We start from the raw sequence: 27,161 nt of genomic DNA on the forward strand, positions 1-27,161 counted from the left end.
TGCACAGCAGGCAGAAATGCAGCGGGTGTGGCCTGACAGAGAGAAAAGCAGCTCACGCTCCTCTGGTATCTCTCACCATCACACCGCAAACACCGTCCCGACTAGCACTAGCGTCGCGACCGCTGGCCCTTCGGCGCGGTGCTTGCTCCTTAACTGTATTATCAGGGAGAAAGGCCACCGGCGCTGCTTTCAGATATGTTAAATAAATATAAATAAATAGTCAAGTCCTTAGGTCGCCGCTTCCCCTTCCCCGGCAGATCTCCCGTTCCTTTAACACTGACAGACAAAAGCACAACTGGTGTAGCTCTCCAGGATTTCCCATCGGAAAATCGCCACTTCGCTTCCAATCCCGTGCATATAGTTTCCTTTCAGAGCTGTTTCAACAGGCAGCTATACAACCGGCGCAGCTCCCGCTGAGCATGCCAACCCGTCTCCGCAAAGAGTGCGCCCCAAATGTGGCCTCTTTCGCTCTCCTCCCACCTTTTGCCCCTCCCGAGCGGGTCTTCCGTTCCTTGGGCGGCCGGAGCGTGGTGGGCAGGCAGGGGTGCCAGTGGTGCAGCTCTGTGGGGAGGCGGCGCAGGCTCCCCACCCGCGGGCACCCAGCAGCACGCAGCTCCGACGAGCAGGGCTCGATTAGCCGGGCCTGGTGCCTGCCCTGCCACATTACACAACAGCCTTTCGCTGCGGCGGCTCGGTGTCATTCCAGCCCAAGCGCTGGATCGGGGCCAACAGCTGCTGCCTGGCCCGGGCAGTCAACACAGCCGCGCAGGCAGCCACGCCGAAGCCGCGTGACTCGCCCTGCCCGTCATCCCCGGAGGCCCCGCCCCCTCGCCAGGCCCCGCCCCCGGCAGTCACGTGCAGCCGAGGGAGGGGCTGCTTCCTCGCTGGGCGGTGCGCATTATTTCTCTCCTGGCTTCTTGGCACCGAAAGCATTTTCTGTTGGGAAAGGAGGAGGAGGAGGCTGGATGTTAAAGGGACGGAGGAGGAGAGCTGGTCCCCTTTGCTAAGCAGGGTCCACCCTGGTTTGCATTTGGAGGGGAGACTGCATGTGTGAGCCCCGGGAGAAGAGATCCCCCCCCCGGATGGGGAAGCTAGCAGGCTCCGCCTGCTTGCCTGCAGAAGGCTCCAAGTTCCCTCCCCGGCAGCATCTCCCCCTAGAGAGACTCCTGCCCGCAACCTTGGAGGAGCCGCTGCCAGTCTGGGTAGACAATACTGAGCTTGATGGACCAAGCGTCAGACTCAGTAGACGGCAGCTGCCTATGGCATAGAAACGCTGCCTTGCAGAATGTGGGCAGATCAACCTGGGGTGTTGCTGGGGTGCTACACCCAGACCCATCTGAGCCACTCCACTCCCGTCGACTTTAATAGGGCTTGAGCTTGAGTAAGCAACCCTGGAAGGGAGCGTTCTCCGGTTTCCAACACTTGGCGCAAACCCAGCTTGATGCCAGGACAGAAATTCCTTTTTCTTAGGAGGAAAAAAAATATACAAGTTCCTCCCAAGTTCTGACACGACAGAATGTCAACTGGTGCGGCCTCTTCTTGCGTTTCCCAGACCTGTAGCTTGGATGGAACATAGGAGGCTGCCGTATACTGAGTCAGGCCATCGGTTCATCTTGCTCAGTATTGTCTACTCAGACTGGCAGCGGCTCCTCCGAGGTTGCAGGCAGGAGTCTTCTCTCTCAGCCCTATCTTGGAGATGCTGCCAGGGAGGGAACTGGGAACCTTCTGCATAAAAGCAGGCAGGGGCTCTTCCCAGAGCAGCCCCATCCCTGGCGGGGAATAGCTTCGGCACTCACACATGTAGTGTCCCATTCAAATGCAAACCAGGGTAGACCCTGCTTAGCAAAGGAGACAATGCATGCTTGATAGCACAAGACCAGCTCTCCTCCCTTAAATGGGAAACACAGGAACATAGGAAGCTGCCATATACTGAGTCAGACCCTTGGTCTATCTAGCTCAGTATTGCCTTCACAGACTGGCAGCGGCTTCTCCAAGGTTGCAGGCAGGAGCCGGGCTGAAGAAGAGGATGACCAGCAGCAGAGAAGAAAAGAGAAGAAGAGGACGACCAGCAGCAAGGTGGATGCAGTGAATGCACCCCTGAGAGACCTTCAAGGCCAAGTGGAAGGCAGATCATCCTGGAGAGAATCGATCGATGTGGTCACTAAGACTTGATGGCCATTAATCAATCAATCAAATCTATCAGAACTGCCTTGTTGACACCTCTCAGTGGAGCCCCCATGTCAGAAGCAGTCTATCTTTGAATTTCGCTAGGGAAAGTGTGGCAAAGGGCAGAAAGTGTTTGCAAGAGGGCCACAGAGAAGCCGGGGAAAGTCACGCAGCTGCGGGCCAAATGGCCTGTCCTTGGGCTGGGACGGTGAGCCGGAGGGCGATCCAGATACCAGCCTTCCCAGTAGGATGGTGTGACAGCCCTATTAAGAACTCCCAGCCCGCTGTCAATGGGGCACACCCAGCCCTGCCCTGGGGTAATTACTGTTTACTTGGCTTACTTCTTGGGCACATGGATCCTGGCCTGGGGGTGTGCAGGAGAAGCTCCGTGGAGGAAGGGAGCGGGTGGGGGGGAGAGGAGAAACGAGAGCTAAGTTTTGGGCGGTATAAAAACCACGTTAAATAAATAAATAAATGGCTGGGTGCCCCGTGCCACATTCCCCCCACCCCACCCCACCCCTAGGATTACAATTCCGATTGGCCTTCTTCTTGCTGGCAGTGTTTATGAACCCTAGATTATGGTGTATGGTTGCCAACTTTCTCCAACACCCGCCCCAGCAGTGCTCCTGTGCCACTCGACTCTGCAAAAGGCAACAGTTTCACGGGGGAGGGGGGCAAGTTCTCGCCTCCTTCTCTGCGCCTTTGCTCATGTTGCTTGGAGACTGCTTGGGCAGGTCCCTGATTTGAATCTCACCTCTGCCGTGGCATGAACACAGGCTGGCAGCCTCGCACCTGCTGCAGAGCGATAACTCCTTATTTGTTTGTTATTTCTCTGTGTAAACCGCCCCGAGCCATTTTTGGAAGGGTGGTCTAGAAATCAATCAGACAAACAAAGGCAGGGATCAGCCTCACAGGGTTGGCGTGAAGCATGGCAGGGTAAGATAGCTGACGTGTTTTGAATCTTTCAAAATGCACTTTGTGAATGCTCCGCGTGAGCATTGCCAACTGATCCCGGGGTCCAGAGAAAAGCTTTGGCTGTTTCACAGGCCAGCAGAAACGGGGCGTGGGAGTGACCAAAACTGGATGGCGAAATCGACAGAGTCTTCTCCAAACCTGGTCAATTTCAGCAGCGAAGCCGCCAGGGAAAGATATTTGCATCTGTGAGGCCATCAAGGTTCCCCAAAGACATTTCCTCGCAGGAGTTAAACATGTCAAATGGAGATGGAGAATTCTGGGATTTACAAAAATGGGGGGAAGAGGACTAAGAATACACTCCGGATCAAAAGGATCTGCTCCCAGACAATGCAAAAATAATAATGTTGACGATAATCACACGCTCATCTTCTTGCATGGTGTTCCGTCGTAAAAACCTGACCCAAGCACATTCGATGAAGACTTCATGCCCGCCTTTCACCCGGCTGTAGCAGAAGGGCCTGGAACGACACGTGCGACACTAGTCCAAGGCCAAGGAGAGTAATCCCAGGAATCTGGCCAAGCTTCCTTTGGACTAGCCTTGAATTGAATTGGCTAGCCAGGGCGGGGCAAGGTGTCTCACCACGCCTCTGTGCCAGCTGGCTTCTGAAGTTGCTCGTCATGGGAGGAGGCACCCTCTTCAAAGGCCGTGGGGCTCCTTCTGTCTTGGGCGTGGAGCTCCTTCTTGCTTCTTGCGTGGAGCTCCTTCTTTTGGGCGTTAAGCTCAGTTTCCTTTGTTCTGGTCAGCTTCGCCCAGAGTGCCTCAAAGGATGCTGCGGATGGCTCAGGGAAGCAGTCCCAGGCGTTTGCCAGATCAAAATGTTGGTTAGAACATCAGAGCAGCCCTGCTGGATCGGGCCCAAGGAGGCCCAGCTAGTCCAGCATCCTGTTTTGCACAGTGGCCCACCAGATGCCGCTGGAAGCCACAGGCAGGAGTTGAGGGCCTGCCCTCTCTCCTGCTGTGACTCCCCTGCAACTGGGACTCAGAGGCATCCTGCCTTTGAGGCTGGAGCTGGCCTATAGCCCCCTGACCAGTAGCCATTGATAGACCTCTCCTCCATGAGGTCTATCAAGGCTGACACTGAGCATACGGAAGTCATTTTCTTGACTCCTGGCTCTTGGGCCAAGCTCCTGATCACACTTATGAAGAGGCTGGGAGATCTAAAACACACACCAATGTTTTAGCCAGAGGTTGCCGGTTCGAATCCCCGCTGGGATGTTCCCCAGACTATGGGAAACACCTATATTGGGCAGGAGTGATATAGGAAGGTGCGGAAAGGCATCATCTCATACTGCGCGGGAGGAGGCAATGGTCAACCCCTCCTGTATTCTACCAAAGAAAAACCACAGGGCTCTGTGGTCGCCAGGAGTCGACCCCGACTCGACGGTACACTTTACCTTTAAACAATTCTCCGTAATTCCAAAGAGTCCAAAATAAGAATCGAATAGACCCAGCAGCAGCGCAATCCTTGACACGTCCCAGCGCAGCCTTCCTGGAACTGGCTTGTACCATAGAGTTGCAAGGGACAGAGTGGCCCTTCTCTTTTCCTGCCGAGAGAGTCATGGCCACTGGCAGTTTCCAATTGTGACCCCCTCCCCCTGTCCAAGCTGCGCGTCAGTCTATTCCTCCTCTTAACTTCCACATTTCTTTGCCCCCACACAGACACACCGGCCCCAAACCCTCAGCACATCTGCTGTGGAAAACCTCTCTGCTGCAAAGGATTCTGGGCTGGGTCCTAGGGCCCCCCCCCATTCATGCAGAGGTCTGGCCAGGCCTTTGGAGGTCCTCCATTGGCCTGTGTGAACCTGCTTTTGCCCACCGCTGTGCATTTCAGGGAGAAATAAAGAGCGGGCAAACTGCATTTCACTCGTCCACCATGTCTCTTGGAGGACACCCTGATAAGCTTCGGGCACACAGCATCCGACTGATATACAGAATTCGTTGACACGGGTGGCTTTAAAAGGAGATCCCACTAATTCATGGAGGTGGGGGAGAGAGCTCAGACACGACGGCCGCGCGTCGTGATGGCTCAATCGAGCCTCCATGTGCAGGGGCAGTCTTCCTCTAAATACCAGCTGCTGACAGGACAGCCCGGGGGAAAGGGCTGATATCTTTGCCTTCTGCTGGGAGGCTTCCTAGAGGCCTCTGGCTGGCCACTGGGGCAGAAGGATGCCGGACTTAGACGGACCTTTGGTTCCTCGGGGGAGAGAGCAAAAGACAATCGCCTTAGACCTGCTTGATGCTCAGGCATCAAAATACTCACAGACTTCCCGTCCAGTTCCCTTTCTGCCCCCCCCCCGCCCCATCCCTGCTGCCCACTGGGTCTTGCTGGACCCACAGGTGCCCATCTCCAGAGCCACTCTGCCCCCTAGTGGCCAGGCCACCCTCCTACACGCAGGCCAGCTCCGGGCTGCCACCATCACCACCACGGCGGCGTCAGGACAACCTTCTTCGCCAGTGCCAGGCAGTTATATAACCCGGCTGGTGACTCACACCCTTTTGATCCCAGCTCCTTGCTGGGTGGGGTGCCTTTTTAATTTGGGCTCCAGCAAACTTGTAAGGAGCCGGCCCTGGAGGGCTGCGGGGAGGCTCGGGCCTGCAGCTGCTTGGCAGGCGGGAGAGGATTGCCTGCCGCAGTGAAGCTCAGGGGAAAGGGTGCCCCGGCTGACGGCAGTGCTGGGGAGAGGGGCAGGAGCACAGCGCCACAGGAGGGAGCCCCTCCGACTCGGCCCAATCCGCAGAGTGAGACGGGGCCGTGGCCCAGCGGTGGGAAAGCCCGGCTTTGCCGGCAGAAGGTCCCGGGTTCAGTCTCTGGCAGCATCTGCGGGCAGGGCTGGGAAGGACCCCCACCTGGGACGCTGAAGAGCTGCTGCCAGTCAGAGTCTAGATGGACAAAGAGGCGGACTCAGTCTGTGGCAGCTTCCGGGGGCCGTTTTGGGAACGGGGCTGCCAGCTCAGTGGCGGAGGCGCTGAGGGAGAAGGTCCCAGGTTTGGTCGCTGGCCAGATCTCCGGGTAAGGCTGGGAGAGACTCCTGCTTGAATCCTTGGAGAGCTGCTGCCGGGTCAGGGTAGACCAGGGGTTCCCAGTCTTTTATTTTATTATTTATTTATTTATTTTTACATTTTTATACCGCCTTTCGTTAAAAGAAAACCCCAGGCGGTTTACTTTTAAAAAACAAGTGTACCCCCTTCTGTCAAAAGCGTCAGCTTAGGTCGCCCCACAGAAATTGTGTGTGTGTGTGTGTGTGTGTCAGAGAGAGAGAGAGAGAGAGAGAACAAATTTAAATGTTCCACTTGTGAGACAGGCTACTCCAGTCGCTGGCGTCCATCCAGACTTAAGTTACTCATGAGTTCTCCTGCCGAAATTAATGGAACCAGTTCCCCGGCCCCCTTTCATTTCAATGGGAGAACTCAGTGCTAACTTTCTTCAGCCTGTCCATCAGGCTGAGGGGAGGGGTATGCCCGGGCGGAGCACGTAGCCAGCCAATCAGGAGCAGGGGAGACAGGGCTCCGCCTCCCTCCCTCCAGCCGACACGCCACTGAGGATGCATCGGCTTCAAGCCAGCGAGCCTCAGAGAAAGAACAAGTCCCCTCTTCCTGGGATTCCCAGATGTTGTGGACTACAACCCCCAGAATCCCCAGCCAAAGGCCACTGCTGCTGAGGATGCTGGGAGTTGTATTGAGCAACGTCTGGGAATCCCGGTTAGAGGGGACGCTGGTTATAACCTCCCCGCTTTATACTGCCCTCACTTTCCCCATCTCTTTCCTGTAATACCAGGAAACTCAATGGTGGAAGAATCGTTGCACGTCCTCCTCCGTGGCCGGCTGGATCTAGGGTCATTGGTTTGATTTGAGAGGGGAAGCGACTACAACTACTACAAATATTTATATACCGACTTTTCAACAAAAGTTTCCAAAGCAGTTGACATAGAGAGGAGAGGGAAGGGAAGGGAAGAAGAGATAGATAGATAGATAGATAGATAGATAGATAGATAGATAGATAGATAGATAGATAGATAGACAGGTGGTCCCCGTGTCTGGCACAACCCTCGCTCCCTTTTCCTGATGGCACCCTGCAACTCTGTCACCCTTTCATCCACGTAGCCCTCACAACACAGGGCTCTGTTTCTTGGTCACACCTGTGTGCGACCAAGAGACGGGATTTCAGAAGCGGCATTTGCACGAGAGGCACCTGCAGTTCTGATGGGTCGAAATAAATCATTTGCGCTGCTATTTTTACCTCCAGACAGCCTAGGAGTCAGGACGCCAGTTATCCTTGTTCTGTTCCGCGAGCGACCCTCTCCATTTCGGAATCGAGTTCTGTTTCCGGCAGGTCAGCATACCAAGAGCGTGCCGTCGAATCATGCTGCTTCCCCCCTTTAGAACTTTGCCTCCTGTAAAACAATCATTTTTTTAAAAAGGCTCACATCTAATGTCAAATTTATACTCAAAAACTGATTTCTTACCAGCAGGACGCGTTGTCAGTGGTTTTCGGCCTGGTTCCTCTCGGGAGCAGAGAGTTTTCTTTTTCAAAAGTACAAGTCCTTTGAAAATCATGATTTGTACATCTTAGATCAGGGGTTTCCAACCTCCAGATGTTGCAGGACAAAATATCCAGAGTTCGGGCCCTGGATATTGAAAGGACTGTCTTCTCCCAAGGGTTTCTGCCTGCTTGACAAAATCATTGGAAGGGGATGTGCTCCCTGTGCCGATGGTGAGAGAGGATCAGCTGTCGAGGACGCGGGACAGGGCCTTATCAGTCATGGCCCCCCACGCTTTGGAATCCCCTCCCGGCTGGCATCCGCTCCTCAGCTTCCACCACCTTTTTACAAAACAAGTAAAGACGTGGCTCTTCACCCAGGCTTTTAAATGAGAGTACAGTTGTTACTGCAGCTATTTTGTGTATTACTGTCTTATAAAGTAAGTAAGTAAATTTATTACGGTCCTTAGACCAGCTTAACATTCAAAATAATACATTTATAATTTACAAAATATTCAGATTGCTAATACAAGCTCTACGAAGTTTGGATGCAACAAAACAAAACTCGGCCACATTTATAGAGGTGACAGATTTAAAATTTGACAGCAAAAAATCCAAGTAAAATCGATCCGTCTGGCCGGGATGATTCTTTGAGAGAGGAGAACTAAACTGAATACGAGCATCCCTATAAAACTGACAATACAGAATAACATGAACAACTGACTCTATATTCCCTGAGCCACAAAGGCAATGACACAACATGTATGGAACTCGTTTGTATTTCCCATCTAATGCAGAGGGAAGGGCATTCAAACGAGCAAGGGTCAATGCTCTCCTAAACTTCGGTAAAAACACATGATCTAAATACTCAGCCGGGCTGTCTTATATAGGTTTTCATACTTCTAAATAGGGAGATAACATTTATATTTATATTTAATAGCTGTACTTTTAATATTTTAATTGTGCATTGTTTTAATAACATTGTAAACTGCTTTGAGAGTATTGTAACCAACAAACTACAACTCCCATCATCCCCAGACGCAATAAATGGTGTTTGGGGGGTGATGGGAGTTGTAGTTCAGCAACAGCTGGAGGACCACAGGTTGGCAACCCTTGTCTTAGATCAATACTGGACCCATTTTACAGAGAAGAAGGCTTAGAGAGAGATTCTTTGCCCATGAACATCCAGAGAGAGCGGGGTGGGGTGGTCAGGCTAACCTCAACCTGTATATTAATAAACGAATTATCCTTATAAGGCAGGCCTGCTCAACTTCGGCCCTCCTGCAGATGTTGGCCTACAACTCCCATAATTCCTGGCTATTGGCTGCTATGGCTAGGGATTATGGGAGTTGTAGTCCAAAAACAGCTGGGGGGGCCCAAAGTTGAGCAGGCCTTTTATAAGGCCTCATAGACCTACACTTCAATAGTCCTTCTTTTATTTCTGCCGTCCCTGGAAAATAACTTTGCCTTTTATTGAAGGCTTGTGACTTTTTTTTAGCCTACTTCATAGTTTTCCATCTAGGAAGCGTCAGAAAGCATGGAGGGGCCGTCCGTGGATTGCCCCAGTTGATCGCCCCATTTCCCTTCCGAGGAAACAAGAGTTTAGGCCGACTGGGGGCTAGTAGCTGTGATGGCTGGGAGTGGAACTTCCATATGCACAAGCAGCGTACCTGTGCTTTCCAGATGTTGAGGACCAGCAGCAGAGGAGGGCGGTTCTGTCGGTGCCCACCTTGTGAGCTTCTGCATGACATCTCTCTGTCCACTGAGGCGACGGAGCTTGGGCTGAGCCTGATGGATCTTGGCTCTGAACCAGTGTTTGGTACTTCTTGGGAGTTGCCTGCTAGAATTAAAAGAATAAAAAAAGGGGGGGGGGGATTAGACAAATTCCAAAGCATCTCATTGCATCTATCATTCGAAACAGGATGATCGACCGGACGGCCTTCTGGTCAGATCCAGCACGGCAGCTTTTACATCTGAGGATGAGTTGTGCTATCAATGGGCATGGGCCACGGTGGCTAAATAGAGCCTTCCCTTTCCAGGGGCAGTCTACCTCTGTGGCAGAGGAAGAAACCAGTGGGAAGGGGTTGCTGCCTTCCAGCCCTGCTGATCAGCTTCCGAGAGGCCTTGGGTTGGCTGGCCATGGTGGGGAATGGGATGGGATGGAATATGGGGGGCACAAGGGGATTCCGACCACAGTTGGAGCTGTCTGGCTCTTTGGACACCAATACCTGAGAGGAGAGACCACAAAATCCCGGCTGACTGGCCCCAGCACCAGGTTCAGCTGAGGACGCTCCTCGGCTTTCCCACGGGATGCTGCGGGGCGGTTAGATGAGACGGATCCTGAAGAGAAACCAAACTGGGGGAAGCAGCACAGGGGCTGCCCTGACAGGCTAAACCCTTTCAAATGAGCGATCCGCACCTCTGCCAAGCGCCAGGCGCACCCCGGGGCGAGCCTGCTTATCTCTCCAGATCGGAGGAGGCTTCCAGGAGAAAGGAAAGCCCATCCCAGCGAGATGTGTTCCAAGGAGGAGGAAGAGGGGGGAAAAGATACCCTATCCAAATCAGACTCGTTCCAGAAGGCCTCGGGGCCCCGATGGGAACCATTCCCAAAAGAGGGAGAGGAATGCTCATGCATCATAAAAAGTTTGCCATCCTTTCCCCTGCTTGGACGACCCCTTCCAAAACTTTTGAAAATGCCCACTGCCCAAGTTCTGGGAAGACCTCAGAAGCAGTGCTTGCCAAATCCATGAGCTCAATGGCTATTCATCATGGCAGCTGAGCTGAATGGAACCTCCAGGTTCCGAGGCAGTCTACCCCTGAATACCAGTTGCTGGGGGCTTGAGAAAGGCTCTTCTTGTGTTCTTACTAGCCATGATAGTTAAGAATGGAACCTCCAGGTACAAAGGCAGTATACCTCTGAGAACTAAATGCTGGGGGCATACAAAGGGAGAGGCCTTTCGTGCCTGGTGTGCGGGCTTCCCAGAAAAATCTGAAATCTTGGCCATTGTAGGGAGCAGGATTTTGAGGTGCATGGTCCTCTTGGTTGGATTCAGCAAGACAATTATTGTACAAGGTCAATCAACAGCCATTAGCTACAATAGTTAAATGGAGCCTCCACATTCAGAGGCAGTCTACCTGCAAATACCAGCTGCTGGGAACAAATAACTGGTTGACAACTGACTGCCCCAACTTGTCCCTGCACTTTTAAACAGCAACTTGAACGGCAGAAAAGAGCTAGTGAGAGATTTCACAGCGTGAAGAAAAGCAGAAACCTTTCAACAGCTCCTTCTGCACATCTTGAGCTACTGTTTAAGGCAGAATTGCTGCGGCTGGTGAAATAATTGGCACCCTACTTTGGCTAACGAACTCTCTTTTAGAACTGTTTCTTCCAAACACACCTATCTCTCTCTTTTGTGGGGGGCAGTATGTATACATATGTATATGTGTGTGTGGTCTATCTATCAATCTATCTATCTCCTGCATTTAAAATTAAAATAAAATTGTGTGACTAGTTCTCATGATTATACTTTGGCCACCATAAGCTCGGTGATAGGCAGCACGTTTTGCCCTACTGATGTGGGGCATGTTTATCCTGTCTGTAATTTGCAGAGTGAAGAGTTGGCAACCCTCACTGGCTGCAGGCAGGAAGGGAAGGGGAGAGAAAATTTGTCAAGAAAACATCTGAGAAAGTCCTTGAGTTGCCAACAGCTGCAATGTTTTGTCCAAGGCTGCCCCCTGCTGGCGGGATAGTGACATATTCCCAGCCAATTTAATCTCTTTGCTATCCTGGTGAAACTGGCGTCCCTATCGATACAAAGCAAACTGGATTCTCCCTCAGGACTTAAATTTGATCCGAAGTTGGAGTTGCCTAGTTTTCAACCAGCCCCCGTAGCTGTGTAACTCACTATGCAGACAGCAACAGGAGACCATATTTCTCCATGCAAGACGTCTGGGTGAGTTTTGCTGACCCATCGGCTCCTAAAAGCACAAGAGCAAAGCTGGCTTCCTTCCTGGCCAGTTGGCAACCCACACTCCGCCTCAGAGCTCAGCAATGTGTTACTGTGAACGTCTGTTGAGATCATCTACGTTTCCTGCTGCCTTTGAAAAGAATCCTTTTGAAACACAACAGGACCAAGAGAACAGAGAGTGGATGTCCACAAAAACGGACATTTTTGCAGATGTCAGTGGATGGAAATCACAGCGGCAACCAAAAGCAAAACCCATTTCCCGCTCAAGGGCTTGTTGCTGGCACCGTTTGCATCATCCGCCAGCAACAGAAGGCCAGGTCAGATATTAAGCGAGGCAAGGGTGAAGAAGGATTCCTCCTTGCCTGTCATTTAACCCTCTGCTCCTTTGTACACCTTTAGCCTGAAAGGAGACAAGGTCTTCCGATGGAGAGACCTCCCTCTCTCTCCCCCTGCCCCAACAATTTCCAGAAGTCGACAGGGCTGGCCTGCCTCTTCTGCTCCGACAGGATGGGCTGATTGCCATCTTTCATGGTCTACCACAAGGCTGAGCTGAAATCCATCCCTCTAATTTTACTCTTCCATTTATGGGCACCAAAGGTGGAAGGCATGCATTTGCGGGGTGGGGAGGTGGTGCAAAACAGGGGTGAAAGGGAGGGTCTTACCAGTGGTGGCACCTTTGCTAGCAGCCACCATTTTTTATTTCCCAGAAACCTCTCTGGGAATGATCTTAGGGGATGAAGCAGAAAAAGAAACCAATTGCCTTCTGGGAAAGAAACATGATGGTCCCCAGCTGCCCAGAATATAGGAACATCGGAAGCTGCCATATACTGAGTCAGACCATTGGTCTATCTAGCGCAGTATTGTCTACACAGACTGGCAGCGGCTTCTCCGAGGTTGCAGGCAGGAGTCTCTCTCAGCCCTCTCTTGGAGATACTGCCAGGGAGGGAACTTGGAACCTAGATGCTCTTCCCAGAGCAGATCCATTCCCTAAGGGGACTATCTTACAGTGCTCGCACATCAAATCTCTCATTCATATGCAACCAGGGCGGACCCTGCACAACCGTTGTGAAGAAAGCTTGGTTGACCCCCATAACCCCTCGAAACTCAGTGGATCCCTTTGGGCTCCACCTGATCATTCTTTACCAATATCGGAATCTCTGCTGTCCCACTGATGTACTTTGCAGACTTTCAAAGAAGTGCTTCCTACTCGGGGTCTCTGAATAGCTAAGCTCTTTCTAATGTATGTTAAGCCATCCAGAGAGGATACGGCTCTTGCTCAAGGATCTAAGTGCTTTGCAGAATGAGGCCAATGTCCACCTAACCCAGCATCCTACATTCTTCTGTTAAGTAACTCTGCTGTGCTCCAGATCCCATTTTCTCTTATTTGCTGAAAGGATATCTGATTTATTACTTCCGTTCCTAATAGAGTGGCAGGAGGGGAAAATAGGTTTCCCGCACTGGCCTGGACAGATGGCCCAAAGCTACTTAAATATTGATTTTTCAGTAGCAAGCAGGCTTCGGGTGCAGGCGAGTTTCCGTTGCGTGTGTAAAAACTTTTTAATGGACTGATGTGGCAGGCGGGGAGGGGGAAGTTAGAAAAGCCCAGTGGCGTATTGCACACAGATGCAAGCAGGAATTTCGTTTTGCGGTGCGGTGTGCATGGTCGAAGAGCTGGAGGGTCTTCTGGTTTAACTCTCTGCTCAGGGCAAGAATCTGCTAGGGCAAATGAGATTCCAGAGAGGGCGGAAACACCACCGAATATGATTATAGAGGAGACAGAATTCAGAGAACTTAAAAAAAAGGAAAATCAAGTTTCTAGTCCCTGTGATTTCAAACCTGCTGAAATCTCAGACATGAGAGAGGGGGTGAATAAATAAGAAAAGGGTGGGTCTTAGTGTGGAATATAGGAAGCTGCCTTCTACTGAGTCAGACCCTTGGTCCATCTAACTCAGTATTGTCTACACAGACTGGCAGCAGCTTCTCCGAGGTTTCAGGTAGGAGTCTCTCTCAGCCCTCTCTGGGAGATGCTGCCACGGAGGGAACTTGGAACCTTCTGCATGCAAGCAGGCAAGTGCTCTTCCCAGAGCGGCCCCATCCCCAAAGAGGAAGTGCTTTTACAGTGCTCACGCATGTAGTCCCATTCAAATGCAAACCAGGGCAGACCCTGCATAGCAAAAGGGGCAATTCATGCTCCTTACCATAAGACTAGCTCTTCTCCCACCAGCTCCTTGCCTTCCCTGCTGTGTCTAGCAAAGCCAGAAAGAATCCTGTAAAACTGTAAACACGGCAGCACGTATGCAAATCTTTATTGATTTGGATTTACTGTTCGCTCTTCTGCCAAAGGCTCTGGGCAGCGTATAGCTTTCCTCCTGTTTTCTCTCGTTTCCCACAATTCTCACAATGCATCAAACAGGATGATGAAGCCGTCGAGCGATTGGTCCATCTAGCCCAGTATTCTTGCAGCCAGGGTTTCAGGGGAGGGTCTTTCCCAGGGCATCCCAGAGGGCGGAATCTGGGGCATGCAAAGAGCGTGCTCTGTTACAGCCTCTTTCCCAGCCTCTGTCTAAAAGACTCAGTAATGAGATGCTGTCAGGATCTGCCAGGACGAAAATCGGGAGAGACTGAGAGGTGGGGAAGGGGCAGAGGAACAGGGTCCAGGGAGAGCAGAGTCTGTATGGAATTAGTAACAAGGGGTAGGGAGACGTGGATTTCACACAATGATTCAGGCCCAAACTGCGGTGCAAGTCTCTCAAAACTGGCGGCTATCAAACGCAGAGGACCCATAGCGCCCTCTGCTGGCAACCCACCACAGCAGTGCAGAGAACCAGACATGGGGCGGGGGGGGGGGGCGCAGAGTGAGAGATTCCAACACCTGGAGAAAAGCCTCTCTTGTCAAAATGGAAGGCAAGCAAGAGCTCTCGTGGCCCCGCCTCTTCCTGCCAAAAATCCTTGTGGCCCCGCCTCTTCCTGCCAAGATCCCTTGTGGGTCTGTCTCTTCCTGCCATGACGGCAACTTCAAGGCAACTTCCTGTCGGCATGCTTCAGCATCTGGGAGGGACCCCTACGGGGGCAAGAGGAAATCCAGTGGGACGTCGCATTCACCCAGGACCACATCCCGCCGTATTCCGGAGCCCTTGTTGACTACCTTGAGCCTCAGGCTCTGCCTGGGCAGCTCGTCCTGTGAAACCCCCTCAAAGAAAAAGTCCTCGTTGAAGATTGGATTACGGCTCCTCTTGACTACGGCGCTCCGCTGCCGCTGCCCCACCCCCGGCCGCAACCGCAGGGAGACGCAGCAGCTGACATGCCGGGGGTCGCATTGGGCGGAGTAGAACGCTTCCGCGCTGATGAGCCGGACGCGGAGGCGCCCCTGCGGCTGCAGGTATTCACTGGAGAGCCTCAGGCGTCCACCTTTGCTGACCGTCAACATCACCTCCTTGGTGATACGTTCGTGACAGCGGATGAAGTCCAATGGGAAGAGAGGCGGAGAGGGGAGGGTTCCGGGAGACCCCCATCCGGGTTCCCGGCGTGGAAAGCTGGGGCTGGTGTCTGTGGAGCTGGTCTCCTCGGTGGACAAGGAGTTGGGCCGAGGCAGTGTGTTGATATCGGCGGAACGGCACACGAGTCTCCGCCGATGGCCGTACACTTGGCGTGTCAGGGGGCTGCCCAGGGAGCGCATCAGTGAAGGGGAGTTGTAGGGGGACGTCTCGGTGGATGAAGCCGTGTCGCTGTCCAAGGCCAAGCCAGGGTGTGAGAGAGGCCGTGGCGGCGGCGGTGGAGAGGAGAACCTGGCCCCATGGAACCGGTGGGACAGGCGTTCCCCGTGGAAGAGGGACTCCCGGCGGCGCGTGTGGGGACTCTCTGGCAGGAAGACCAAGTCTGCTGGGCTAGAGAGCTGGGGCATGGAAGAGGCGCTGTGGAGACGCCCAAGAGCTCGGCCTTCCTCCCACTCGGAGCTCTCGACCTCGACGATGTGCTGCTCGGCAGGCTGGGCCAGAGCCCCACGGGCTTCGGGGCTGCCGCTCCTTTGTGAGCGCCGGCCCTGAAGGCTGGCCAGGTTGGGCGGGATGAAAAAACGGGGGATCCTGTCCGGTGTGAGCACATTGGGGCAGGTCGGCAGGGGGCCACAGGACTTCCTTTTGGAGAACATCTCGGGACGGGAGAAGGCCGACAGAGGGGAAAAGCTTATGATGGATGCCGACACAGAGGATGGGGACCCAGTCAGGCTAACGTTCCTAAGGAGAAAATAAACGGAGAAGCGATAAGGCCTTTGAGGCATGAACAGGCTGAGGCTTGGGAGCAGTTACCAAGTTCCTTTGAGGAATCAACAGGTTTGGAGACCCTCCCAAGCACCGTTGAGCCCAAAGTTCTCTATGGGAAACTTTTTTGACTCAAAAATTTGGGGGGTTGTGGAGCTGAAGTTGTCCCCGAACCTTTTTTTCTTTTTCTTTTCCCTAGAACTCTTTTTGTAGTAGTGGGATTCTTCCGTGTCTCTGATGGAGCTGAAATTGCCGCCCCCCACACATACCTTTTTTCTTTTTCTTTTTGCTAGCACTCTTTTCCTAGTAGTGGGATTCCTCCCAGTGTCTGACAACCAAACCACATAGGAACATAGGAAGCTGCCATATGCTGAATCAGACCCTTGGTCTATCTAGCTCAGGATTGTCTACACAAACTGGCAGCAGCTTTTCCAAGGTTGCAGGCAGGAATCTCTCTCAGCCCCATCTTGGAGATGCTGCCAGGGAGGAAACTTGGAACCTTCTGCTCTTCCCAGAGCGGCTCCATCCCCTAAGGGGAATATCTTACAGTGCTCACACATGTGGTCTCCCATCCAAATGCAAACCAGGGCAGACCCTGCTTAGCTAGGGGGACAAGTCATGCTTGCTACCACAAGACCAGCTCTCCTCCCACAAAAGAAATTCTGTTTCTTAGAAAGCCCCAGAATGGTGCTGCATCATGGCATGCTATCATGGGCAGTGGATTCTGGGGGGGGATATGGAAACTGTGTCAGTCACTGGCCACTAGAAATGGTAAGGGCCTCCTCCTAGCTGCCCCCAAATGGCCAAAATAGCTTCCATCAAATTAAGGTCCGTGCTAGTCTAGGATCTTGGTTTGCCCAGAGGCCAAACCAATGCCTTTGGGAAGCCTGTAGGCAGAGTTTGAAGGCAACGTTCCTCCCCCCAACAACAGGCATTCAGAGGTAGACTGCCTCTAAGTGTGGAGGCATGATATATGTTTATTTTCTATAGCGAATGGCCACCAAAGACCTGTTTTCCTGCACGGATAGTCAATTCCACTATGCCGGTGGCAGAAAGTTCTGGAAGCAAATGATGTCTTGTGTGATGAAATACTTGCTTTCTTCAGCCGCCCCCCCACCCCCCCATCTACTGCTAATCAGCCTCATTAGGTGATCTCAAGTTAGAGGAGGAGAACACTTCTCTACCAGTTCCCCCCTTGCATGCATCATTTTACAAGCCTCTCATCCTGGTTGGAAGATCTACCATCCTCTTCTACTTTGCAGGATTGTCAAGAAGTTGAAAGGAGTTAAGGCTATCACACACTGCCTTTAGCTGAACAGGAGAAGACTCTGAATTTAAAGCCAACCCCCTTAAAAATAGAAGTTAAATACAGGTTATACCTGAGTTTGACCCCAAAGGAAGGGGACTCTGGATTTAAGAGGACCCCCACCATTTCTAACGTGAAAGAACTTGGGGGGAACCTAGTCTCGGATTCAGGTGAATACAGAAATGCCTCATGAGCCAACAGAAAAGTAATTCTTCCTTCCTAATACATTGTTCCCTACCCCTTTCAATTCACTGTGCCTTCCCCCTAAATGGCTGGCTTTCTAACCCCTCTTTCTCCTCTCCTGGCCAAACCCTTTTGATTCCCACCTGCCTCGCCAGATAAGAACATACCGACAGCCCCTCTCTGGCCTTCTCTTCCTTCCGCGGAGGGCTGCACCGTCTTCGCCAAAAGGATACCTCCCCGGGGTCCTTCTCTCCCTGGATGCCTCGCTGACCTTCCTCCCCTCCTCTCTGCAGAGAGAGAGATGCCTGGGTGAGAGCAGGAGCCCAAAGGTGATTTCTGCATCTCATTAGTAACCGAGTCATTAAACAGGCGGGTTGCCAGAGCGTAACCAAGCAGCTCTTTGCGGCTGACGTGATGTTCCCCTGACTTCTCTGAAAAGTTTTGAAATGTCAAGAGAAAAAAGCCAACCCATCTGCAGCACTTCAAGCGGTGGGAGGCGGGCGGGCAGGGGAGAGCAGCCAAGCAACAGCAATGGCCCTGGACCCACAGAGGAGAAATGGACTCGAACCCCTCACAAGTTGCTTTGTTCCGTCTGTGCCTGGTCAGCCCGACTACCCACCTCTTGCCTCAGGCGGCTTCCCTCTCGCCCTACCCCACTCGCCCCAAGTCACTGAGGCAAAGAGAAGAGTGCCCCTGAGCATGTGCCGAGTTTCACAAGAACCCGCAACGGGTTCCCGTAGGCCGGATCGATGGCAGTTTCCGAGACTGTGCTCGAGGCGAGCAAGAGACTGTGGCACCCCTTGAGCAAACGGAAGAGCATTTTTGGATTTAGTTTGGTTTTTTTAAAAAATAAAAATAAAAAATGATGATGCTTTTAAGCAAAATGAGGAACGGTGGCAAATTCACCATAAAATTTATTAATTTATTAAATAATAAATAAACAAATCGATGTTTTCAAATACACGCGTTTAAAACCTTCCCTCCGAAGCAAGCCTTCTGCGAGTGGAAAGGCCCTTTGGACCCAACCTATTGTTTTTTAAAATAGCTTTCAACCTTTCTACATATTACAACACTAAAGAGATTCATACCCCACGGCAGATGTGTGCACTGCAGTTTGGGCTCAGTGTCGTGCATCTTGTGGCCTGCAGGGGGGGGTTCGACACCTGTGCTGAAAAAGCCTGCTGGGCCTCCAGAAAGGGACCCCCTTCCCAAACGGGCTGTGTGTGGGCTGTGATCTGGGAGGAGAACAGACCGCAGTCTTGAGGACAGAGTGCAGCTGTCAGAGAATCTCCACTTTTCCTTTAAGGAAGGCAAGTTGCCAGACCTCAACGATGCAATCGGGTGGGCTTGGAAATGCATGCACAACACCTGCGAAGACCACAAAGGAGAGTGGCTGCATTGCATCCCCTGATGTGCATCCTCCCCCCCGCCCATGTCGTGTGGGATAATGCACACACCACCACCCCGCCTAGCTGATGCAGAAGCGATAATCTGCCATCACAAAAACAGCAGGAGAAGCCGGGCCAAATGTTCATCATTCTGCTCGCTCCCAGGATCCAGATTTGCTTGGCACTAACTTTCCCCTTTGTTTGGAGTATACGCAGCCCCTGCCAGGTTCCTTCCTCTCCCCATGGCCCAACGAAGGCTGTTTGGATCCATCCAGTGCCACGCAGCCCTCCCCACGGAAAGTTCTCGGCTCCAGTTCTACACTCGCTCTCCTCCTCCTCCCTGGAGGACACACACCGGCACCCGCCACAAGACAGTCAACCGGCCGTACTTACAGGCCATCCGCTGCTCCCTTGGGTGGCGTCCCCCTCACGGTTCCTTGGATCTCCGGGAGACAGCTGGCACCAGCAGAGCTCTCTCTCTCTATCCTGCTGTTTATAGCTTGGGGTTTCCAACGTCACTCTCTTGTGACTCACGGCGGACAGCTCTGTGGCTTCCCACTAGGGGGCACTCCAGGCCAGAGAGAAGAGCGCAAGCATCACGAAGGTGTGGACGACTCCCCTGTCGGGGAGCAAGAAGTGGACCACATTTCACTCTGGGGAAGACGGCAAGGACACAGCTGTGGCTGTGGCAGGCCTGAAGCGGCTTCCGATGGCTCTGCTGTTTTCCTGGTTCTTCTTCGGACCTGGCGTCAGACCAAAGAGACAAAGGTTGAGCTCTCTGCCTGACTCTGGCACGGCGCCCCGGCCTTCTCCGCTTCAGCTGCAGTACAAAGGGGGCATTCTTCCAAGCCCTGGCCAATGTTTGCTAAGAATTTAGCACTGAAACCTTCTTGTCTCGCTGCTACAATGCATTGGGCGGTGTTTGGCGTTCTCATGCCGCCGCTGCCGCCGCACGACTCGCCTCTCGGGTTTGACGTGCGATGGCAGGGCCTCTGCTGTCCAAATGACGTGCAGGTAGCTGGACAGACAGAAGCGGCAGGCCTTCCCAGCTCCGATCTGCAAGATCTTTTCCAACCATCGGGGCGAGGAAACGGCCCATCCCGTTTAGGAACAGACGTTAGGCTTATTGTTTTGTTGTTGTTGCTGCTGCAGTGTTTGGGCTTCCCCTCCCCTTTCTCCAGAAAACAAACTGGTTATTGACTACATTACTAAATAAGGTTACTGAGTTTGGGGGGAGACTCTATAACAACACGTGCCGTAAACCGGGCAAAGAACCAACAACTGCTAATGAGTTTCCTCCCCCTGTTGTATGGAAACTGCCTTGAGAGGCCGTGGTCTGAAAGGTAGCAGACAAACAAATAAACAAGACTGTCATTATTGTGAGTTGACATGCACAATGTGGAAACACCGGCAGTGGCCAGGTTCAGACGAAACACGAAACGGGAGGTCCCGTCACCTCTGGTTTCCGAAGCTTCACGTCCGAACTCAGCACACTGGAGGTAAGGGCGAAAAGGGGCTTGCGGTTCTCCTCACTAAACTCCACTCTGTACCTTTGGTCATTGTGGAGTTTCACAGCCCTTAACTCCGGTTTTGCGGTGCCAGCACTACGTTCAAATGCTGGCACCTCAGTTTGAGCCCAACGGGACTGGAGTTGAGGGAGGAAGCTCCTCCCTCACTCTGGCCTGATTGGCTGTGCGGGCTGTCCGTTTGTCAAGAAGGAAGCCTGCACAGCCAGCTTCCCCGCCTCTCTGCAGTCTTGTTGACTGCAGTGAGGCCCCTCTCCCCAATGTCCAAACGTGGACGGGAAAGCAGGGGTGGAGAACCGCGGGTCCACTGGACTACGGTTCCGTGCTACATCTGAACACAGCCCATGAGTCATGCCTTAAACCTGGCCACTACATCTGAACCCAGCCAGTGAGTCAGGCACAAATTGGCCTTCTTGCAGAGTTTGGACTCCAACTCACATCATCCCTGACTATTGGCCACTGTGGCTGGGGATGGTGGGGACAGTAGTAATTCAACAGCTGGGAGACCAGAGTTATGCAGCCCTGCCTTAAACAGACAAACAAACAAGCCAAGCCACCAATCAAAGACTTTTGCATTTATGGGATTCTCCCGGACGTTTTGCATAATGTGGCCAAATTCTGCGTGAGGCTAATAGAATCAGACAAGTGTTAGTGCCTAACTCAAAAGGTATAGTTCAGGATGGATTATCAAAGCAGTTTATTAATGTCTGCTCTTTGTTAAATGGCTTTTTATCTGTCTGCTTTTGTTTTGCTGGCTGAAATAAAGTTTGACTGATTGATCGACGGACTGACTAACTTTTGCACTGACTGATACACATACCATGTCGATTCTGTTTCATTTTACAGATTGCAATAGAATATACTTAAATGTATCACCTCTCACTACAGACTTTAATGCAGCGGCCTTAGGAACATAGGCAGCTGCCATATACTGAGTCAGACCATCGGTCCAGCTAGCTCAGTATTGTCTACCCAGACTGGCAGCGGCTTCTCCAAGGTTGCAGGCAGGAGTTTCTCTCAGCCCTGTCTTGGAGATGCCAGAGAGGGAAATTGGAACCACTGCTAATTGAGCAAAGAGACACCTTTTAAAAGTGACGATTCTCTTATCTTTAGCAGGGGGAGAGCAACTGGCCATATCCAACCCCAGCACAGCATCCCTCCAGTGGCTGTTGTTGGTATCTGCCTTATGTTTCTTTTTTTTAATTGTGAGCCCTGTGGGGACATGGAGCCATCTTATTTATGTATTATTTATTTTTCTATGTAAACCGCTTTGAGAATGTTGTTGAAGAGTAGTATATAAATATTCTTCGTCGTTGTCGTAGTGGATGCTCTTCCAAGAGCGGCTCCATCCCCTAAGGGGAATCTCTTACAGCGATTACAATGAGACACTTCTAGTCTCCCATTCACATGCAAACCAGGGTGGACTCTGCTTAGCAAAGGGGACAAGTCATGCTCACTACCACAAGCCCAGCTCTCCTCGCCTTGTTGAAATATAGAAGGATGTATGGGATAAGTTTCGATTTCATGAACAAAAACTACCACTTATTTGCAAGGAAGAAAGCACCACTAAGAGCGATCATCTCCAGACAGGCTCAGATATCTGGTCTGCCACAGAGCCTGCCTACTGGGTATATACGCCTACAACAAATATTTATAGACCGCTCTTCAACCAAAGTACACAGAAAAATAAATAATACATAAATAAGATGGTCTCCTGTCCCCAAAGGGCTCACAATCTAAAAATCTTTGACTGTATCTTTGGGGCAGTCCTCATTTCTGACTAACGGTGCATGGCCAGCTCTTGTATGAATCTGCCCAAATACGAAAATAACCCGGAAAGGCCCTTTTAAATAAATAAATTAAAACAAGTGTGTGTGTGTGTGTGGGGGGAGGCCTTTATTCAGCTTTTCTGCACATTCCACACTGGACCCCAGCATGAGTGGAGTGTCTGGGTGAGCAAGCGTGTGTCTTTGTGCGGCCAGCTCAGAAGGTTCTTCCTTTTTCTCTAGACGCAAATGCCCAGCTCCCAGCAGCACCAGCAGCCTCTGCAAAGGTGGGACCCGCTGACCTCCCTCCTGGACCTCCCTTTCCCCTGGAGGCCGGATTGCGGAGGAGGAGGAAGGGGGGCGTACAGCCCTTGCGACCCCTTCCATCGAGGAATTAGCTGCCGCTGCAAAGGGAAGGAGACGGATTTCTCCCCTTCCTCCAGCTTCTCTCCCGGTCCTCAGAAACAGCCCGGAGGAGCCAGAGTTCTTTCCTGCTTGGGGCAGAAAAGGCGCTGCCCGCCCGGGAAAAATGCATCTTGCTGTTTGCAACACACACACATACACACACACTTTCCCCACTGATTTCTCCGCCCCCCCCCCGCCTCTGTCCCTGCTCCTTCCTCGTCTGCCTGCAGGGCTGGGAAGTCGCCAGCCTGCAGCACCCACACTTGCGCCCCGCTGACCCTATTCCTATTAACAGTCCCCACCCACCCCCTAAAGGGGAGATCTCCCCCATGTGTGAGCACTGCAAGATCTTCCCCTTGGGGGATTTGGCCACTCTGGGGAGAGCAGAAGAACCCAAGTTCTCTCCCTGTATCTTCTGCCTTCAACCTTGGAGAAGCCACTCCTTTTATTCCATATTGCAGTTGGGGTGGATGATGGGAGCTGTAGTCCCACAATGGCTGGCGGCCCTCAGCTTGGCCCCCCTTCTCTTTTGTCTGAAAGGACTCTGGTGCCTCAGCCTTACTTGAATACAGCCTAAGCCTTGCAAAGAAGGGTGGTTGTCCCTCCTCAGGACCCCTTGTTCCAAGGAAGCCCTTGATTTCTGGCCCCTTGCAGTGGCATTCTGGGCTGCTCAGTCTCCTTTCATGACATTTGGGTCTTGTGAAGACAAAACATTAAGCAGAGAAACACACACAACAAAAAAGCTGAACTTTTAAGTTCAACCTCCCAGGAAAAAGAACTCACTCTTTTGAGGCTAGAGGAATCCTCAACATTTGACCGTGAAGACCCAACACAACCATTGCAAACACAAAACCAGCTTGGAAAGGGAGAGCACACCCAGCTCCCAAAGCTGGGCAGGACATTTGCCTGACCCAGATTTGGGTGGTGTGAATGGCCTCCAGATGTGAAAGAGGGCTTCCTTACTGTAGAGGCATTCCTAAGCAAGGGGCTGCAGGGTGTGTGATTAGAGGGGGAAACCATGTGGGGAGCAGGGAGGGCAGAAAGGGCTGACCCTGCCCTGGTGCTTGGGGACTGGGAGCTGCATCCCAAGGCGGGATTTCAAACCTCAACAAGCCAGCGTGGCCATTAGTGGATCTATTGACCTCACAGCAGTTAACGGAATTCTGCAGGGATTCTGCCAGAGGAGGCTCATTGGCCATCCTGGTCGTCCAGCGGCAGTTAGTTGGTTTTGCTGTCTGGTTTTCTTTGCCGAAATGGGTGGCTGCTTCGCCTGCTTCAGGTACAGTCTGGCCTGGCGGTGGGGCAGGGGTGGGACCCAACCCAAGGGCTGCCTGGGACTGGTTTTGAAAGCTGTCCTTCCTTGGTTTTACCCTCTCTGGGTTGGATGCCTCTCAATCCCAGTTGCGGGGGAGCAACAGCAGGAGAGAGGACAAGCTCTCACCCCCTGCCTGTGGGCTTCCCAGAGGCATCAGGTGGGCCACTGTGTGAAATAGGATGCTGGGCTAGATGGGCCTCCATGGGCCTGATCCAGCAGGGCTGCTCTTCTGTTCTTCATTTCACCTCCAGCATGGAACCCAAGCAGCTTCTCCTTGAAATGCAGGAACCCTCAAGGGTCGCCTCGTGGGGTGGTTTCCACAGTACTTCCTGGGCTTGCAGGCCCTAGACTCATGAACCACGAGGAGTGCCCAGGAACTATGGGAGACCACTAAGGGGGTGGTTGTGGGGAAACCCTTGGCCCTCCCTTTGAAGCTGTCATCTCCAGCTGCCCATGAAACCCACCCATCCTCTTGCCAAGAATCGTGCCTAAGCCTGCTTCTTCCTTCTTCTTCTTCCAGGTCCCAGCAGGAAGAAGTTGTCAAGTAAGTGGTTCTTCTTTCCCTTCTGGATGTTTCTGGATCAGGAGGGGGTCCCCCTCAAGCGTGGGTGGGGTTCAGGCAGGACCCCAACCCAGGAGGTGTGGCACCCATGTCCCCAACTGGGTGAGCCCGGCTACCTTCAGGAGGCCAAACACAGGCCGATGGATATGATGCTAGCAAATCTGAATTTGGTCCCAGCAAAACTGGCTTCTTGTCTTATTTTGCAAAAAAAAACCACACACGTCCCAAACGAAACCTGATTTGGAAAACTCTTCTGGAGAGGGATGGGTCAGTCCTCAGGGCCAAAAAGTACCCCTGATGCAGTCCGTTCCTAACCCCAGCAAATTCCCAACTCTGGACGCATCCAAAATGAGCAGGGCCACCTAGAAGGACTGCTGGTCGGATGCATCTGAGGCAGGAGGAGAGGGGGACATGTGCACCCCCTGGCCTGACTGGGAAACCCCCCAGGCCCTGGGATACTGACTGAGAATACGTCTCCGCTCTCCTCTGCAGGCTTCCTGAAGATCAGGAGAAGGAACAGACTGGTGAGTGGATGACCAGCGTGGGGAGGGGTCCTTCTCAGGGCTTCTCGAAAGCAGCTCCCCTTGAGGATCTCTTGTTCTGTGCAAAGAAGCCCGATGGGAAGAAGAAGGTCGTCTGACGGATGAGTGGCAGGAGCTGGACAGGCCACCGGCCTCCTAGGCACCTGACGGAGCCCACAGCCTTTTCAGGGGGGCCTCTGCCAGCCACCTAGGGAGGGAGGAGGGCCATGGCCTTCAAGTCCTAGCCACACTTCCTTGTTCTAGGAAGAGACCTTTGCTTTGGAGTGGATGCCGGTCAGAGCTTGGCCCAGGGAGGCAAAGCCTCAGGCTCCATATGGCAGCTGCGTTATGTGGGCATCGTGGCAGAGAGAGCCTCGATCCAGCCTCCCCCATTTGTTTCTGTCACTGGCCCACCCAAAGAACATCCTCACTCGGCAAGTGGAAAGCGGAGGCCTTGGCCATCAGGGCCCCGGGTCTTCCTCCGTCTCCTGATCCCTGCTTCCTTCCCTCTCTTGCAGGAGATCCTGAGATCCCCAGCCCCGTTCCCTCTGCTCCTTCCCCCACCTCCCCACCCCTCTCCCTACCACCCCAGCCAAGCCCCCCCTCCCTCCCCACCCCAGTCTCCCCCTCCCTCCCCCTTCTCCCCACCCCAGAGACTGCGCCCCCAGCCCTCTCCCATCCCAGCCCGGTGGAGCCCCTGGAGGACACCGGAGCCACCGTGTTGGATGCCTGCCCAGGTCCCTCCACCAGCAGGGGGGCTCTGCAAGAGGGTAAGTGTTCGGGCATCTCCTAGCCCAGGGATGGGGAACCTTGGCACTCCAGCTGTGGCTGGATAATTGTGGCTGGGGATGGTGGGAGTTGTAGTTCAAAAACAGCTGGAGTGCCAAGGTTCCCCATCCCTGGCCTAGCCCCTCGGCCTGCACCCGGACCCTGCCCGGGAACCTGGAGGCGTTGCTGGGTCCTCCTCTCCGCCTCCCGGCTGACTGAGCTCCACTGGTCCAGCGGCAGCTCCTTGCAGGGGTGAGGAGGGAGGGCAGGCAATGGCGGGGGGGGGGTTACAGTGGGAGCAAGCCAGACTCTGGGGCCAACCATCACCTTCTTCTGCTCCTCTCTTGCAGACCTCCCTCAAGGCCACGATCCAGAGGCCTCGTCCCTCCAGCCTCCTCGCCCCATCTTCGTGTGGTCCTCCTCCTCGGCCTCCACTGAATATCTCCACCTCTCCGCCACCCGCTCCCTCTCCCCCTCCTGCCTCTCTGCCACCTGCTCCTTCTCCCCCTCCTGCCTCTCCCTGAATCCCTCCGCTTCCCCTGCTCGAGGTATTCACAATGTGGAAGAGAACCTGGCGAACCTCATGGCACTGCAGAACAAGCAGGTGGAGGACCGTAAGTCTCCTTTGCGCAGCACCCGGGGGCCTCTTCCCGTCCCGTCCCGATGGCCCTTTTGCAGCTCTGAGGGCCCAGACGACAGCGACGACAGGGAGAGACTCTAGAGCAGGCCTGCTCAACATTGCCCCCCCAGCTGTTTTAGGACTACAACTCCCATAATCCCCAGCTACAGTGGTCAGGGATTATGGGAGCTGTGGGCCAACGTCTGCGGGAGAGCCAAATTTGACCAGCCCTGCTGTGGAGGCTCAGAAGGGGAGCCGAGGCAGGGAGCAAGCACGGGAAGGAGATGCCTGATTGCAACTCCAGGGGGTCTGGGTTCGAATCCCCATTTGGCCATGACCCTCGAGGGGAGACTGGTCAGTCCCTCGTCCCACAGCCTGACCAACCTCTCAGGGTGGTTGTGAGGATCTGAAAAAAGGTGACTCCCACCCTGAACTCCTTTGACCAAAAGCAAACTGTGAATGTGGCAGGGGGTGATGGGAGTTGTAGTTCAACAAATGGAAGGTCAACTTTCCCCACCTTTGGCTCACAGTCTACAGTGCGGCGAGGGAGGGGGAGCGGAGGAAGAGGAAGGGTGGGGGAGGAAGGAAGAGGTGGAGATGGGAGTTGGGTGCCCATCTCCCGCCGAGGCATTAAGGATCATCTATTCCTCCACAGAATGGAAGGATTTTGAGGCAGGACTGGGAGGAAAGGAGGGGGAAGGGTCCAATTCCGGCTGGGTGGCAGCTCCAGGCCTAAGGGGCAGCGAGGGAGAAGGGGAGGAGTCCTCGTAGAGAGCAAGAGACCTGATTCGGGGGGGGTTTTGCCGGGTTGGGGGTGCCAGTGTCACCAGGAGGGGGTCAAGCCCAGAGGCAGAGGGCAGAGCCATGGGGGGTTGTAGGTTCGAGGCCAGAATGAGGAGTCTGTGCCGGGTGTGGACAGGGGCAGGGTCCAGAAGGTCAAGGTCGCACCTGGTAGGGTG

The 27,161-nt window shown here is 53.2% G+C and overlaps 2 protein-coding genes across 4 annotated transcripts in view; both read right to left on the bottom strand.

Moving 5' to 3' along the window:
* Positions 1 to 7,665, bottom strand: part of RORC (RAR related orphan receptor C) — a 93,680-nt gene extending 86,015 nt beyond the window's left edge. Inside the window, exons 1-2 of one of the 2 annotated variants that reach the window (XM_053278620.1) lie at positions 7,606 to 7,665; positions 7,380 to 7,533 (exon numbers count right to left, since the gene is read on the bottom strand). Coding sequence is in view for 1 of the 2 variants with exons in the window: in XM_053278618.1 (XP_053134593.1) it covers positions 481 to 664 (184 nt within the window). In the remaining variant the exon portion in view is untranslated. Of the gene's footprint in view, positions 1 to 480; positions 783 to 7,379; positions 7,534 to 7,605 lie in introns of those variants that run through there. The other variant, XM_053278618.1, reaches the window with a different exon arrangement.
* Positions 7,666 to 13,869: 6,204 nt separating this feature from the next.
* Positions 13,870 to 20,378, bottom strand: C2CD4D (C2 calcium dependent domain containing 4D). Of its 2 annotated transcripts, XM_053278630.1 has the most exons (3): positions 19,114 to 20,378; positions 17,500 to 17,619; positions 13,870 to 15,819 (listed from the first exon to the last, which is right to left on the bottom strand). In XM_053278630.1, the coding sequence occupies exon 3, from the start codon at positions 15,732 to 15,734 to the stop codon at positions 14,649 to 14,651; it is 1,086 nt and encodes a 361-aa protein (XP_053134605.1). In that variant the 5' UTR covers positions 15,735 to 15,819; positions 17,500 to 17,619; positions 19,114 to 20,378; the 3' UTR covers positions 13,870 to 14,648. The 2 variants fall into 2 exon arrangements, with proteins under 2 accessions (XP_053134605.1, XP_053134606.1); XM_053278631.1 differs by lacking the exon at positions 17,500 to 17,619.
* Between the last annotated feature and the right edge of the window lie 6,783 nt (positions 20,379 to 27,161).

The sequence above is a fragment of the Hemicordylus capensis genome, chromosome 14 (genome assembly GCF_027244095.1).
Source record: "Hemicordylus capensis ecotype Gifberg chromosome 14, rHemCap1.1.pri, whole genome shotgun sequence".
Lineage (NCBI taxonomy): Eukaryota > Metazoa > Chordata > Lepidosauria > Squamata > Cordylidae > Hemicordylus > Hemicordylus capensis.

Coding starts and splice junctions, on each gene's coding strand:
- C2CD4D (XM_053278631.1), bottom strand. CDS start 15,734: ATGTTCTCCAAAAGGAAGTCCTGTGGCCCCCTGCCGACCTGCCCCAAT.